This window comes from Muntiacus reevesi, chromosome 3 (assembly GCF_963930625.1).
Source record: "Muntiacus reevesi chromosome 3, mMunRee1.1, whole genome shotgun sequence".
Taxonomy (NCBI): domain Eukaryota; kingdom Metazoa; phylum Chordata; class Mammalia; order Artiodactyla; family Cervidae; genus Muntiacus; species Muntiacus reevesi.
This window is the reverse complement of record NC_089251.1, coordinates 264,216,510-264,232,611: the sequence shown is the minus strand read 5'-3', so window position 1 is coordinate 264,232,611 and position 16,102 is coordinate 264,216,510. Positions and strand designations below refer to the sequence as shown.

Here is a 16,102-nt window from a genome sequence, read left to right as displayed (position 1 = left end):
TTCCCGCTCCTGGAGCCTGTTGGGGACTCCTGTTGGAGTTGGCTGTCTCTAGGCAGAAAGGGAGGCCTGGAGGCCTCCTACCTCGCATCTCCTACCTCCAGAGGTCTACCGTGACCTTTGGCCACAAAGTCACGCCCAGGGCGGGCGACAGGCTGCTGTGTGGGAGGCGGTGTGCTCCAGGCTGGGGCCCAGAGGAGACCCCCTCCCTCCCGACCACTGCTCATCCTCCCCAGGAACAAGTTTGTGGAGTTCGACATGAAGCCCGTGTGTAAGCGGTGCTACGAGAAGTTCCCGCTGGAGCTGAAGAAACGGCTGAAGAAGCTGTCGGAGCTGGCTGCCCGCAGGGCACAGCCCAAGTCCTCGGGCCTCCCCACTGCCTGAGAGGCCTGCCCCCGGGCCGCTTCCTGCGCGTCGCTCTTCTGCTGCCCGAGGCTTCACTCCCCGCTTCGGCTCCCTGAACCTGCCGCATCTCGCTCCTGTCTCTCTGCTCAGCATCCCTCCTCCTCCCCTCCACCTTCGAGCATCCTCCTCTCCCTCCACGAGGCCATGGGGCAGGGGCCTGGGTGTGGTGAGCCTATGACAGGTCCACATCCACAGTTTCGGCCCAAGGTCCTCCAGGGCCAGGAACAGATAGGGGCCGGTGTCACCTGACTCAGCCTGCCCTGACCTGTCCCATCCCTGCAGAGGCCTCATGGCAGCTCAGCCAGCCTCTGCCCCACATGGCACAGATGGAGCCCCCAGCCAGGCAGCCGCCCTGGGCCCTAGGCCACGTGGGTGGGGGGCCTCTGGTGAACTGTCCTCTCCCCCACCACGTGCTTACTCAGTCAAGGAGGATCCCAGTACCCAGACCAGGCCGGCATGTCTTGCACTTCACCCTACACAGCAGCTGGAGGGGCCCGGCGCACCCCGCCTCGGGGGCGCATGCTGATTCCCTGGGTGCAGTCTGGAGCCAGGAGGTGGTGGGCTCCAATGGGTGGCTCATTCCTGCCCTCCAAGAAGGACATTACACTCGCACAACGAATGAAGGCTTCTTTACACCACCCCAGGGCCTGTGTGGTTTGTGGCATCAGGGTGGACGTGCTGCTGCAGCGTGAGAAAGACAAAGACCAGACTGGATAGGCATCCCAGGGCCAGGCTGCAACAGGGCCTGGAGAAAAGGTCAGCAGAGACCCTCAGTCCTTGAGAGCTGGCCCCGTGGGTGGAGTCGGGGGACAGGCCGGCTGGGGGTCCAGGGTGAGCCCAGGCCCCAAGGCCCTGCATGCTGATCCTCCCTCCGTGTGGGGAGAGGGGCCCACAGCTCCTCCAGCAGAACCCCCTGGCAGCCTCCCGTGCCCAGTGTCCTGATGGGGAAGGAGGAAAGCTGTGCCAAGGGGCCCATAGGGAGTCCCTTCCCAGTCTGAGAAGCAGGAAGGGAAGGAGGTGGAAGGAAAGGTGAGACACGACAGAAGTCATTCTCTGAGGATGAAGCTGTCCTCCCTGTCCCTGGGGGGTCATAGTGCTTTTTGCTTTTTACAGAAGGAACTTTTCCTGGCTAGCACCTCCTGGATCTCTGGCCCATCTAACCCGCAACCCTCTTCTCTCACTGACACACTCCCCAGTGCTCCATGAACTTTTATTGAACATTTCTAGGGGGTCCTCTCATCATCCACCCATCAGTTGTGAGGCCTACGACTCCCGGTGCTGCCCAGGGCGCCTGCCTTTGCCACTTACAGTCAACACCCAGGGGAGGGACCCACTGGGGTGCCAAAGGGTGGGAGGGGCCATTCTGGGGAGAGGACAGGCTTCGGGCCCAGAGGAGGGCCCTGGGTGAGCCCCACAGGGACCCCAGACTGTGGAGGGCGGCTGAGTGGGCCAGAGGACCCTGCTGCTACGGGTGGCTTGGGACTGAGCTGCGGGGCCCCCGCTGCTGGTTCACGGTGCTTATCAGCCGCTGCACGTACGAGGTCAGCAGATCATCCATCTTGTAGCCCTGCATTAGGGGAAGGTGGGGTACAGTTAGGCAGGGTGTGGATCAGGGCTTGGGGGCCCAGCTTCTGCCTCAGTGACACCCCAGGCAGACATGGTGACGAGAGAAGCAGGACTGTGTCTGGGCCCCGAGTCCTCATCCTAGGACCACAGAGCCCCCTGCCAGGCCTCGATGCCCCTGAGTGACACGCCCCACCCTCCCCGCATTGCACCTCCATCGAGTCCTCCACCAGCCCAGCCTGGCCTGTCCATGCCAGGCGTGGGAGCTGGGCTCTCCCATGAGCAACTCACTCGGTGGCATCAGGGGGTCAAAGGTGTGGGAGACCTAGTGTCCAGAGCCTCTGGGTGCTTCGCGTCTGGGCTGGGAAAAGGGACCTGGGGCCCCCGGAAGGCCCCCCGGGCCTGGAGCTCACCAGAGAGGTCTCACACAGCAGGCGGCTGCCCCGGCCCAGGCCCCCCAGCACCATGTGGAAGTAGGTACTGCCGCTGCTCCAGCTGGCGATCTTGGTGAAGGGGTAGGTGGTGAGCAGGTCCTGGGGCCACAGCAGGTGGGTGGGTGAGAGCCAGCCAAAGCCCAGGAGGCTTGAGGGGCCCCGGATCTGAACTGCCCAGGATCCTCCAGAGCCCAGGGCCAATGTATAGGAGGACGGAAGCCCAGCCTCCCTGCACAGGGGCCTCCCTGGCCCTGCCAGGGCCCTCTGCTACCTTGGTCTTGGGGTGGATGAGCAGGACCCCGTGCCGGTTGATGGCAATGAGGATGATGTCCGGGTGGGCGGGCTCCGAGGTTTGCTGGGGAGGGAGGGCGTCACAGGGATCACAGCCCCTCCTTGAGACGCACGCACACATACATGCTCTCCCAGACCTGGCCGTGGCCCTGCCTGTGGCCTGTCTGCAGGAGAAGCTCAGGCTGCTGGGGCCAGAGCTGTGTGGGGCCTGATTGGCCAGGACAGCGGGTCTGGGGTGCAACCTACCTTCACCTCGAAGAAGGCAGACCCGAAGGTGGGCCACCGGCAGATCCACTTCAGGAAGGCCACCTTGGCCTCCTCCACTGTCTTGTCCTTGTGCTTGTTGCAGGCCAGGAGGATGTTCTAGGGAAAGCCAGGGCCAGTGAGGTCTCAGTGGAGACCACAGCCTGGCTGGGCCACCACATGAGGCCCTGAGGCTCCGGCCAGAACAACGGCTGCTGCCTGAGGCCGTGGGTGGCAGACCCAGTCCACCCTCCCACAGCCACACGTGGGCAGGACCCCTACAGGGGCAGCAGCCAAGGGCCCCCTCTCCACCCCCCAACAAGGACCTTCTTCCATTCCTCCGAGGACATTAGGCGCGTGAGGTTCTCAGGCACGAGTTCCCGCAGGATCTTGGGGATGCTGGCTAGCTGGGACCGGTCATCACCAAATCTGGCCTTGTAGATGAGGCCGGCCAAGTGGATGGCATCCTCCCTTGAACACTTGTGGAACCCACGCAGGTACTTGGGCAGCTCCTGGGTGAAGGAAAAGCTGGACTTTAGGCTCCTGCCACCCCCAGCTTTGTGCTCAGGTGGTAGCCGAGTAGAATCTAGGGAACAGAGCCTGCAGAGAAATAAGGTCCTCAGGGTTAGGTTTCCAGCAGAGGGAAGGTGACTGAGCGCGGGCAGGGCTCCCCAACACCTCGCTGCAGAGCTGGGCCTGCTCCACCCCTTCAGGGCAAGGCCTAGCACTTCACGGGCTCGGGACCCTCTGGCCCTCCCCTCCCTGGCAGGCCTGTTGCAGGTGAGGGTACAGCTACTGTCTGCAGGTGCCACTGTCCCAGGGCACTGCTCTCCCTCTGCTCCTGGCTCCAGAACCCTGACCGGCCACGAGGCCCTGGGCGGGAGGTGGGTGGCCCTGGGCAAAGAGGCCATGCCCCAGTCTGAGGGCAGGTGTGGCAGCAGGGGCAGCCGGGTACCTGGTGGTAATGAAGGATGGTGTCTGCCTTCACATCTCTCCCAGGGGCCACGTTGAGCCACAGTTTCCGCATGAAATATACCTGATAGGGGATTGTCACAGTGGCCCCTGGGCAGGGGCAGCAGTGAGCACAGAGCCTGTCCCTGGCCAGGCGGGCTCTGAGGCCTTACACCCACTCCTACGCCCTGCCACTTGGCCCTCCCACATCGCTGCTGTGTCTGCTACCATGACCTCCCCTTTGGAAAGCCTCCATGCCTCTTTCTCCCTGGCCCCGAGCCCTTCCTCAGCCTTCAAGATGAATAGGCACTCCTGGATCTCCCTGTGGGGTCAGACTCCCTTCTGCCCCTGTGCACCCTTCATCACCCCAAAGTCCGGCCATGTGTTCCAGGCCTGCCCCGTGCCCAGCCCCTGCTCGAGCTAGTAGAGTTCTCAGGGCAGGGCCTCACTGCCTGGCCATACCCATGAGCCAGGGGACCTGAGGAGAATGAATGAATGAATGGGGATGAGCCATGAGTGAGGGTCCAGGGGAGCTGTCTGACCCCGGCCCAGGAGGTGGACAAGTCCTGCTCCACCTCAGATCCCAGCAACACCCTCGTTTGTGGCCCCAGCCTGGCTCCCAGAGCCTTCTCACCTTCCTTCTGGGGCTTGTTCTTCTTTACCCAGTCGGACACGTGCCACAGGGAGTCAAAGAAGAAGTCTCCCTCCTTCTGGCTGATGACCTGGGGCAGGTGGAGAGGAGGGGACAGGCAGACAGGTGTGCAGGAGGCCAGGTGTCACACCGGGGCTCTGTGACTCCTCTCACCTGTGTGCCTGTGTACCCCGGCGGGGGCTGGCCCAGTGCAGGTGGGAGACTCCCACCTGCTTTAACCGCCTTCCCTCCCGCCCCTTGGCCGGTGGGCCACACACCTTGTCTGCGATCTTGATGAAGAGGCTGCAGCCCTCCCAGGAGGCAAGCTGTAGCCGGGCGGCGATGCTGTCACAAGCGTCCCGCACCCGGGTGTTGGCACCCACCTCCAGCATCTGCAGAGGGGCAGCCCGTGACCACCTCAGGACTTGGCTCAGCTCTGGATAAGCCTCTGAACCCTGCTGGCTAAGGCTGGGCGTGCCCTGTCCTGAGAAGGGTGAGACTACCCCTCTAGAAACCTGGCCAGATGTGTGCACTGTTTTGTCACAGGGCTCTCTGTCTTGGGGTACCCAAGAGGCCTGGCTTTTTCAACTTGCTCTGAGAGTCTGCAGCCAGACTGGGAACTTCCCATCATGGGTTCTGCCATCTCCAGGCCACAGTCCACTTGGAGAGGGCCGTGTGGTCACCAACCCCCACTTCCCCTCCCTCCACTGCTGCCATTTAGCCAAGGGTCTCCCGCTGGAGGCAGGGATGGCAACCCACTCCAGCACTGTTGCCTGGAGAATCCTTTGGACAGAGGAGCCTGGTAGGCTACAGTCCATGGGATCTCAGAGTCAGACATGACTGAAGTGACTTAGCACGCACACATGCACTGCCATCTCCCACCTGTCTCGTCCGCTGTCCCCAACAGCCAACTGGGTTCCATCCATAAGCACCTCACGGGATCCCTGCTCACTGTGGCCCCGGGGCTGGGTGGAAGCCCCAAGGGGCCTCTAGGCCCTGGAATTCAGCCTTGTTGCCCAGCCTCCTGGCCTCCTCACTCCTGTGCCTGGCCTGGAAGGCCCCCCATGCCTTTGGGACATCCCGAATCCCCACCATACTACAATCTCCCCAGGGCCAGTTGTCCCATGCATGACCTGAAACTCCTGAGGGTGCCCAGCGCTCAGTTCATGCTGGCGGGGGCCAGTGAGAGCAGAGCTGTATTTTCACAGGAGAGGGGCTAGGAGAGCACAAAGGGGAGGCGGTCCATTTGCACTCAGACAGCTGTGTCCGGAGGCGTCGCCCAGCTCTCCTAGAGTGACCCCAGTGGGGAAGTACCTTGCTCTGGCTGTGTTGGGGGTGGGGAGGGGAGGCTCACCTCGCTCGTATTGTTGGGCAGGTAGACCTTGTGGCAGATGCGGGAGATGTTCTGCTCCGCAGCCTCCACCTCCACCTGGTGCGGCGGCTGCTTCCGGGGCCCTGTCCTGGAGCGAAGTGCACGCTGCCCGGGCCACCACCACCCACCCAGGCCTGGCCCCGCACCAGCCTCTGAGCTCAGCTACGTACCATGCACGAGGAGCTGCCCTGAGGAGGTGCCGGGCATGTGGCCCATGGCAGGCGGCAGAGGCCAGCCTGGCCTCATCCCCCAGGAGCCCTGAGGTTCTGACAGCACATGTAGGGGGAGGGCCATGCTGGGCAGGGCACCAGCGGGCAGGGTGGGTCGTGTTCTCATTTTCATATAGCTGGGCACTGGGTATGGGCCTCTTCATGACCCAGGCGGCCACTCATGGCCAGAAACCTGCCAACCCCTCCAGCCTCCCTGCAGCCCACCTGGGCCTCACTGTGTGTCTCCCCCCCGGTGGCTGGGACCGGGCCCTGTCTCCCCAAATTGACACCACTTCAGAGAGGAAGCCGAGTCTGGCTCCTCTGGTGGGTGTGCCCACTGGAACACGATCCCAGGAGACTGGTGGGCCACACCTCCCGGCACTCCCAGACCAATGTTCCGGGGGCACCTGGGAGTTGGCAGGCTCACCTCAGGACCCTCTGGATGCGGCGGCTGCAGTCGGGGGCCAGCACCTTCCTTCTCCGCGTGTCTATGAACTTCTGGGCGTGTGGCAGCAGCGCCTTGCTGGGTGGGAAGAGGCCGGTGCAGAGCCACAGCAGCTGCCAGCCCCGCTCCTCACTGTACCTGTGGATGGCAGCACAGGTCAGCCCAGGAGGGGCCCCTCCTGGAGGCCAGGCCCCCCAGCACTGCAGGGAGATGGGGCTCTTTGCAGGATTCTTCATGTGAGCAGAGGCCTGCCTGAGGCCGTGGGCGAGGAGGCCACTGCCCTGCTGTCAACGCCATCAAAGCCTTCCCGCTCACAAGAAGGAGAGGGAGTGCTATCGTGCCCCTTTTGTGGAGGAGAGCACTGAGGTTTAGAGAGGCCAGGTGACGAAGGACACAGGGTAGGAGCGGCACGGCCCAGGGCAGGAAGTCCCAACACCCCCCCACCCCAGTGTTACAGCGAAGGCTGCCTTTACGAGGTGGGGGCTGGGGACACCCCGGGGGGGGCTGAGGGGGCCTGTGCCTGCTGTGCCTTCCATCCCTCCCCGCTGCCCGCAGACCTCTTGGTGTTGTGCGTCAGCTGCTTCAGGATCTGGCAATAAACCTCGTCCTGCAGGATGGCCTCCTGGAGGGCTGATGAGAAGATCTGGTCGGTGAGCTCCAGGGAGGTCCAGGCCTGCCGAGAGGGGTAGTCACCCATGTACCTGAGGATGGGTGCGGCCGTCAAGGAGAAGCGCCTGTCACCACTGATCCTGAGTCTGGCCCAGAGCTGATCCCCGCCACCCTGGGGCACCTCACTGACTCCGGAGCAGCCCCCGGGCCTGAGAGGCCTGGCCCTTGGGTGGGCCGGCCCTGGGGCCCCACAGGCTTGGTGTGGGGCTGGGGCAGGCCAGCCGGGAAAGGATATCAATGAAGATCTGACAGGCGGCATCCCGCAGTTCAGCATTGGCGTGGACACGCCGGAGCAGCGGCTGCCTCAGGGGCTCGGCTGAGTGGGCCCACAGCTGCCCCCGGGCTCGAGCCAGGGGCAGCACGGCTCTGCTGATGGTCTCCTTCTCTGGGACCCTGTTGGGGATGGAGGCCAAGGTCAGGGTGTGTGCTGCTCCTTGTTCCTACCCACCATGGGCCATGCACACACAGTGCAGAGAGAGCCCAGGACTCCAGGTGGGCCCCCACGGGGATGCCCTCTGTGCCCACAGCACTCCACTAAGAAACAGGTTGGTTATGTCAGGGTCAGAGGGTCCCCTCCCTGCCCAGGGAGCACAGAAGGGCTGGTTAGGGTGGGGCACAGGATGAAGCAGGGTGGCACCTAAAAAATTTATAGGAGAATTCCTCCAGGGTGTGCAGGGTCTCCTCAGGATGCTCCTCGAGGGGAGCCTCTGTAGGCCTCCCCTCCTGGGCTGCCAGCTTCCGCTTCTCCGGTGACATGGCCAGCAAGCTCTGAGGGTGGAGTGGGGCATAGGTATGAGTGTCCAGAAGGCCCCACCGACGGGCTCCTCCTGGCCAGGTGTCCTCAGAGACTTGGGAGGGGCCGGGCTGCAGGGCTGGACATGCTGGGACCTACCCCTCCTGTGTCACCTGCTGTGGAACCCAGGACCAGTGACTCAATGTTTCTGAACCTGTTTCCTTTTTCTTCAGGGGGTGCTCAGGCCCACCAGGCTCCTCTCTCCTGGGGCACTTCTCTTCAGGGCTATCTCTCACCCTGGCTCTGCTGGCCTGGCCCACCCACCTCCTTCAGGCCTGGTCACGGAAGCATCTGTCCCTCAGGGAAATCTTCCTGGACAGAGTAAGCCCCCATCCTAGAATTTGCTCCTGGAACAACCAGTGCTGCTTCTTGTGGCACTCTGTACCCCTGCCACCAAGTCATCATTTGTCCCAGTGCTCCTTGAGGGTGGAGATGCTACTGTGTTTGGTACTGTATTGTGGTGCAGAGCACATAGTTGGCACTCAATACATGCATTTGGGAGGCCTGTCCTGTCTCCTTGGAGGGGCAGCACTGGTCTTGGGGATTAGGGTGGAGTGGTTGTCAGGGGTAGGGAGACTTGAGCCCCCTTGGGTCAGGGTTTTTAAACGACATTGAGGCAAGACGGGTTTACCCCTAGGACGCTCCCTGGTGGGAGGGATGGAGGGACGCGCACTGATTGAGCACCTGCTGAGTGCCAGGTGACGTCCCAGCCACTCACTGCACAAGCACTTCCTGCCTCCCCCAGAGGGGTGGCGGGGCTGGCAGGGCTGACATGATGCCCAGGCTTTCTGGGGAGTGGGGCTCGGGCGCCTGAGCTGGGACCCCAGGCCTGGCATCTCAGCCTCTTCCCCAGGCGCCCAGGGGTGCCCCGCTGAGGGCAGGTGAGCAGGTGGGTTACCAGCAGCTGGGCTGAGGGCTTGGTGACTGTCGGGATGGCATATAGGCAGGAGGTAGGCACCAGCCCCGTCTTCTCGGTTCGGTCGTTCTGGGCCAGGGTCCAGTTCTCAGAGGCCAGCAGGCCCTGCTTCTTTGTCAGGATCAGCAAGTCCCCCTTCTTGAAGGGCAGGAGGGTGGAATCCTCTACGGTCACATGGACACACAAAGAGACAGAGAAGACAGTTTCCCCAGGGTTCAGTGGAGGCCAGAGGGCCTGCTAACATCCTGTGGGTGGTCCCCTCTGACAGGGGAGGAAACAGGGACACAGAGCAGGGGGCCCACGGCCACTCTGAGAGTGACTGGGGGTGGGATTCCCCGAGTTCAGGCACTCGGGGAGCCTGGACAGGCATAGCAGGGCAGGCAGAAGCTGGGGAGACCTGCTCAGAGGCCTGACCAGGAAGTGGCCAGGGAGCCGTGAGGCAGATGGACCAAGGGAACAGAGGGCCGGCAGGCTGTTACCACGCCTGCCCAGGAGCTAAGTGACCTGTCTGAGCCTGTTTCCTCAGCTATAAGATGGATACGATCACCCCTCCCTCCTGGGGCGGTTGTGAGGATGGGATGGGCCATGGGGACAAAGCTTCTGCTGATGTTTCCAGGGCAGTTAAGACCCTGTGCACAGCCCTCCCCTGCCCCCCTACTTTCTGAAGCCTGTTTCCAGCTGTGCTGAGGGAAGCTGCGGCTGTCAATGAGACCACCAGGGCTCACGCTGCCCCCATCCCCACCCGCAAGCTATGTGACCCTGGAAAAGCTGCTTGCCTTCTCTGAGCCACCAGTCCTCGTCTGCAACACTGGATAAGAGGGTGGCAGTGGGGATGACGTGCGCTGCATGGGCTGCTGACCTGGCTGGCTCTTCCCTTGCTTTCAGAAGAGGGACATCCCTCAGTGCCCTTCACTTTGGAGGATTTGAGACCCCTCCTGAATGCCCTCATCTTGCAGAAGTGAGGGCCTTGCCCATGGATGACCCTGAGCACTTTGTGGCCTCTCTCCGTCTCTCTGCTCGAGTCCCTGCCCTCCGCCTGCTTTGTGACCACCAGCACCTGGCACAAACAAGCCGCCCTCCCACCGGCCACATGAGTGGCCCCTCACAGTGCCCCCTCCCCGCCTGGCTGGGCACCTGTGGCCTTCCTGTCCTGCAGGGCCATGGCGAACACGGACCTCTCCTTCAAGCCCTCCAGAAACATGGCCACCAGCTCGGCGACGGCCACGCTGCTGGGGGACCGGAACTCATACTCCTCTTCATGCAGCGTGGACAGCATCAGCCTCTGCCCACCCTGGGCCTCCCTGAGGGGGAAAGGGGGCAATGTGACCAGAGGCCTGCCCCACCCTCCCCCTGGGTCAGCCCTCAACAGCCTCAGGGGGGTGACCTGCCCAAGTTACAGAGTTTGGAGTGCCAACCATCACACCATGAAGCCCTCTTACAGATGAGGAAACTCCAGTGTGTCTGGAGCCATACAGGGCCTGGGGCTGAGCATGGATCTGCCCTAGCCCCAGACTTTCTGTGTACGTGGGCAGATGAGCCAGAGCTTAGGGTCCTGTTCTATGGGCTTCAAAGGCAGTGGTGGTGCCAAGCCTGTTGTGGAGTCAGCTCTGGGCAGGCAAGGCGGTGGCTAGCATGCAGGGCCACCAGGGGGCCACTGCAAAGAAAGTTGGTGCTGAGATGGAGCGCCAGCCTGGGTGAGTTTGGGTGAGCTACCCAGTCCCTGTGGGCTTCCCTGGTAGCTCAGCTGGTAAAGAATCCGCCAGCAACGCAGGAGACCCTGGTTTGATTCCTGGGTAGGGAAGATCCCCTGAAGGAGGGCATGGCCACCCACTCCAGTATTCTTGTCTGGGAAATCCCATGGACACAGGAGTCTGGTGGGCTACAGTCCATGGGGTCGCAAAGAGTCAGACACGACTGAGCAACTAAGCACCTACCCTCTGCACGCCTCTGTTTATTCATCTGCAGAGTGTGGGGGTGATGGGGGGACTTACTGGAATAGAAGAGAGCACCTAGCACAGTCCACCTCAGTAAATGGTCCCTGCACACACTGGGAATAACCATAATGGTCATGCCACACTAGGGTGTGTCTGAACCAAGGCGGGGCTCTGGCAGGGCACAGGCAGGCCTTCCAAAAGGGTGTGAAGCCCTTCTCAGTAGATGAGAGCTGGAGGCGGGGTGTCTGGGGCACTTCTGGCATGCAAGGTGGTCCTCACTCTCTTCCATGCCCTGCACACACAGGCCTGTCCCTTGCTCCCTCTCCTGGACTGCTGGCACCTCCACGTGAGCAGTACCCACCAGTGAGAAGAGAAGGAACCTATAAGTGAATGGAAGCCTTGAAGGCTGCAAGCTTATGTGCCTCTTTCCAGGGGAGCTGGGCTCTAGAGGAAGCCTGAGAGGGCAATCGGTGGTGTGCAGACCCATTGCTGGCCCCAGGACAGTGGATGGCGGGGCCTGAGCCAATGGCCATCATGCCACACGTGTGATGCAGTGTGTGCCAGTCTCCCCCTCTCCCTGTCTCCCCTGGAGCCCCAAGGACTAAGATTGTGGGGAGATGGAGGTTTGGGGCTTCCCTTGGAGCACCCACCTGTTGGTGATCAGACTCATGACCTCAATGAAAGAGAGTTCCAGGAGCACCTTCTCCTTCTGGTCCAGGAAGTACAGACCCTTCCAGTTAACAGCCAAGATCAGTTGAGTCTTGGGCAGTCGGGGGCCTGGCAGAAGGAAAGAGGGGTGTGAAGTCGGGGCTGGTCCAGGGTGGGGGCCCACTGGCACCCTCTTACACATCAGACACCATTACCTGAGAGTGTGGTGACTTCAAAGAGCTGGGAGAAGAGCAGTGGCCACTTCAGGCAAGCAGTGTCCACCACCTGCTCCTGCACGGTCAGCGGCCTGGCCTGGTTCTGGGTGTAGGGTGCCTGCACGGAGGTTGTGATGATGAGTCACCTCCATCACTTATCCCCCAGCTACCTCCTCACCCACTGCCCAGGGAGCTCATTTGCTGGATCATTCTGTGAAGTCGCTGCCTAAAGCCAGGCCAGTGTCAGTGAGAGTCAGGTGAGGGACTCTGGTGGGCTGGGGAGGGCCCATCACTGGTGGTTCTGATCCTTTCTTTAGAATCAGAGCTCCCAGGGGCTGGAGGGCCAGGCTGCTGCTCGCTGCCTAAGCCTGGGAGACAATGAGGGGTGCGTGCACGTGTCTGCGGGCTCCGACTGGCTCTCACCAACACCGGCCTCCTGGGGCTGCATGTTGCTCTGTGCTCAAGGCCTGTGCTGGTGCCTGTGTCTGTGTGTTGTTGGTGCTGCACTCTGCCTCTCTTCTATGCATTTGGGAGGTGTCTCTCAGGGACCTTCACCTCAATCCTCATCCCCAGTCCTGTCTCACCTCCCTCCCTCCCTCACCCTTGGCTCTCTCTGACCTTCACCCTTTGCTCTTCCCATCACCACAGACCTGTTAACATCCAACTGTAATATCACTGGCCGTAACATCCAATTGAGCTTTCCTGTTATGGTTTATTGGATAAAATGTTATTTCTCTTGTTCCTTCTTTAAAAGGTGATTAGGTAACATTCATATACTGAATCAGGGGATGTAAACAGACACATCCTGAGATTTGACCCTTTGCAACACATATCAAGGATTTTAGAACATTCATGCATGCTCATTCACTTTAGTCATGTCTGACTCTTTGCGACCCTATGGACTGTAGCCTGCCGGGCTCCTCTGTCCATGGAATTCTCCAGGCAAGAATATTGGAGTGGGTTGCCATGCCTTTCTCCAGGGAATCTTTCCAACCTAGGGATTGAATTCATGTCTCTTATGTCTCCTGCATTGGCAGGCGGGGTCTTTACCACTGGCACCACCTGGGAAACCCAACATTTGTACACTCTGAAATCCCTTTTCAAGAAATTGATCATAAAAAAAAAAAAAAGAAAGAAAGTGATCCTGATGAAATAACCATCAAGCATATAAAAGTTGTATCTACAAAGAGATTCACTTCATTGTTTTAACAGTGAAAATGGGACACGACCTTAAAATTCACCAGTGAATGAATTGTAGCTCATGAATACAGTACTATTCAGCCCTTAAAAACAGATTGGTATTTAATGACACAGAAATAAGGGCCCAAACTACTAAGCAAAGTGAAGAAGCAGGTTGAAAACTGTCTAATGATGATCCCATTTTTATTTTTTAAAAAAGTGTGTTTCCTAACAATGAGAAAACAGAAAGAGAAATTAAGGAAACAATCCCATTCACCATTGCAATGAAAATAATAAGATACTTAGGAATAAATTTACCTAAAGAAACAAAAGACCTATATATAGAAAACTATAAAACATTGATGAAAGAAATCAAAGATGACACAAATAGATGGAGAAATATACCAGGTTCATGGATTGGAAGAATCAATATAGTGAAAATGAGTATACTATCCAAAGCAATCTACAGATTCAATGCAATCCCTATCAAGCTACCAACAGTATTTTTCACAGAACTAAAATAAATAATTTCATAATTTGTATGGAAATACAAAAAAACCTCAAATAGCTAAAGCAATCTTGAGAAAGAGGATGAAACTAGAGGAATCAACCTGCCTGACTTCAGACTATATACAAAGCTACAGTCATCAACACAGTATGGTACTGGCACAAAGACAGAAATATAGATCAATAGAACAAATAGAAAACCCAGAGATGAATCCACGCACCTATGGACACCTTATCTTTGACAAAGGAGGCAAGAATATGCAATGGAGAAAAGACAATCTCTTTAACAACTGATCATGGGAAAACTGGTCAACCACCTGTAAAAGAATGAAACTAGGACACTTCTGATACCATACACAAAAATAAACTCAAAATGGATTAAAGGTCTAAATGTAAGACCAGAAACTATAAAACTTCTAGAGAAAAACATAGGCAAAACACTCTCTGACATAAGTCACAGCAAGATCCTCTATGACTCACCTCCCAGAGTAATGGAAATAAAAGCAAAAATAAACAAATGGGACCTAATTAAACTCAAAAGCTTTTACACAATGAAAGAAACTATAAGTGAGGTGAAAAGACAGCCTTCAGAATGGGAGAAAATAATAGCAAATGAAGCAAATGACAAAGAATTAATCTCAAAAACATACAAGAAGCTCATGCAGCTCAACATCAGAAAAATAAACGACTCAATCACAAAATGGACCAAAGAACTAAACAGACATTTCTCCAAAGAATACATACAAGTGGCTAACAAACACATGAAAAGATGCTCAACATCACTCATTATCAGAGAAATGCCAATCAAAACCACAGTGAGGTACCATTTCACGCCAGTCAGAATGGCTGCTATCAAAAAGTCTACAAACAATAAATGCTGGGGAGGGTGTGGAAAAAGGGAACCCTCTTATACTGTTGGTGGGAATGCAAACTAGTACAGCCACTATGGAGGACAATGTGGAGATTCCTTAAAAACTGGAAATAGAATTGCCATCAGTTCAGTTCAGTCACTCAGTCGTGTCCGACTCTTTGTGACCACATGAATTGCAGCACGCCAGGCCTCCCTGTCCATTACCAACTCCTGGAGTTTACTCAAACTCATGCCCATCGAGTCAGTGATGCCATCCAGTCATCTCATCCTCTGTCGTCCCCTCCTCCTCCTGCCCCCAATCCCTCCCAGCATCAGGGTCTTTTCCAATGAGTCAACTCTTCGCATGAGGTGGCCAAAGTACTGGAGTTTCAGCTTCAGTGTCAGTCCTTCCAATGAACACCCAGGACTGATTTCCTTTAGGATGGACTGGTTAGATCTCCTTGCAGGCCAAGGGACTCTCAAGAGTCTTCTCCAACACCATAGTTCAAAAGCATCAATTTTACGGCACTCAGCTTTCTTCACAGTCCAACTCTCACATCCATACATGACCACTGGAAAAACCATAGCCTTGACTAGACAGACCTTTGTTGGCAAAGTAATGTCTCTGCTTTTTAATATGCTATCTAGGTTGGTCATAACTTTCCTTCCAAGGAGTAAACGTCTTTTAATTTCATGGCTGCAATCACCATCTGCAGTGATTTTGGAGCCCCCTAAGAAAATAAAGTCTGACACTGTTTCCACTGTCTCCCCATCTATTTCCCATGAGGTGATGGGACCAGATGCCATGATCTTAGTTTTCTGAATGTTAAGCTTTAAGCCAACTTTTTCACTCTCCTCTTCACTTTCATCAAGAGGCTTTTTAGTTCTTCTTCGCTTTCTGCCATAAGGGTGGTGTCATCTGCATACCCGAGGTTATTGATATTTCTCCCGGCAATCTTGATTCCAGCTTGTGATTCTTTCAGCCCAGCGTTTCTCATGATGTACTCTGCATATAAGCTAAATAAGCAGGGTGACAATATACAGCCTTGACGTACTCCTTTTCCTATATGGAACCAGTCTGTTGTTCCATGTCCAGTTCTAACTGTTGCTTCCTGACCTGCATACTGGCTTCTCAAGAGGCAGGTCAGGTGGTCTGGAATTCCCATCTCTTTCAGAATTTTCCACAGTTTATTGTAATCCACATAATCGAAGGTTTTGGCATTGTCAATAAAGCAGAAATAGATGTTTTTCTGGAACTCTCTTGCTTTTTCAATGATCCAGCGGATATTGGCAATTTGATCTCTGGTTCCTCTGCCTTTTCTAAAACCAGCTTGAACATCTGGAAGTTCACGGTTCACGTATTGCTGAAGACTGGCTTGGAGAATTTTGAGCATTACTTTACTAGCATGTGAGATGAGTGCAATTGTGCGGTAGTTTGAGCATTCTTTGGGATTGCCTTTCTTAGGGATTGGAATGAAAACTGACCTTTTCCAGTCCTGTGGCCACTGCTGAGTTTTCCAAATTTGCTGGCATATTGAGTGTAGCACTTTCACAGCATCATCTTTCAGGATTTGAAATAACACAACTGGAATTTCATCACATCCACTAGCTTTGTTTGTAGTGATGTTTTCTAAGGCCCACTTGACGTCACATTCCAGGATGTCTGGCTCTAGGTCAGTGATAACACCATTGTGATTATTTGGGTCATGAAGATCTTTTTTGTACAGTTCTTCTGTGTATTCTTGCCACCTCTTCTTAATATCTTCTTCTTCTGTTAGGTCCATACCATTTCTGTCCTTTATCGAACCCATTTTTGCCTGAAATGTTCCGTTGATATCTCTAATTTTCTT

General features: G+C 56.9%; 2 protein-coding genes across 5 annotated transcripts in view; one reads left to right on the top strand and one right to left on the bottom strand.

Moving 5' to 3' along the window:
- Nucleotides 1-1,040, top strand: part of LIMS2 (LIM zinc finger domain containing 2) — a 43,444-nt gene extending 42,404 nt beyond the window's left edge. For all 4 annotated transcript variants that reach the window (XM_065931973.1, XM_065931970.1, XM_065931971.1 and 1 more), the window contains exon 10: nt 234-1,040. In XM_065931973.1, coding sequence (XP_065788045.1) covers nt 234-381 — 148 coding nt within the window. In that variant the 3' untranslated portion in view covers nt 382-1,040. The remainder of the gene's footprint in view (nt 1-233) is intronic.
- A 127-nt stretch (nt 1,041-1,167) lies between these two features.
- MYO7B (myosin VIIB) overlaps nt 1,168-16,102 on the bottom strand; it is a 94,795-nt gene continuing 79,860 nt past the window's right edge. Inside the window, exons 32-48 of the mRNA XM_065931974.1 lie at nt 11,717-11,834; nt 11,504-11,630; nt 10,054-10,220; nt 8,902-9,083; nt 7,848-7,978; nt 7,446-7,603; nt 7,099-7,252; nt 6,524-6,679; nt 5,870-5,975; nt 4,794-4,907; nt 4,519-4,606; nt 3,889-3,995; nt 3,260-3,445; nt 2,937-3,053; nt 2,671-2,754; nt 2,379-2,498; nt 1,168-1,969 (exon numbers count right to left, since the gene is read on the bottom strand). Coding sequence (XP_065788046.1) covers nt 1,868-1,969; nt 2,379-2,498; nt 2,671-2,754; nt 2,937-3,053; nt 3,260-3,445; nt 3,889-3,995; nt 4,519-4,606; nt 4,794-4,907; nt 5,870-5,975; nt 6,524-6,679; nt 7,099-7,252; nt 7,446-7,603; nt 7,848-7,978; nt 8,902-9,083; nt 10,054-10,220; nt 11,504-11,630; nt 11,717-11,834 — 2,217 coding nt within the window. The 3' untranslated portion in view covers nt 1,168-1,867. The remainder of the gene's footprint in view (nt 1,970-2,378; nt 2,499-2,670; nt 2,755-2,936; nt 3,054-3,259; nt 3,446-3,888; nt 3,996-4,518; nt 4,607-4,793; nt 4,908-5,869; nt 5,976-6,523; nt 6,680-7,098; nt 7,253-7,445; nt 7,604-7,847; nt 7,979-8,901; nt 9,084-10,053; nt 10,221-11,503; nt 11,631-11,716; nt 11,835-16,102) is intronic.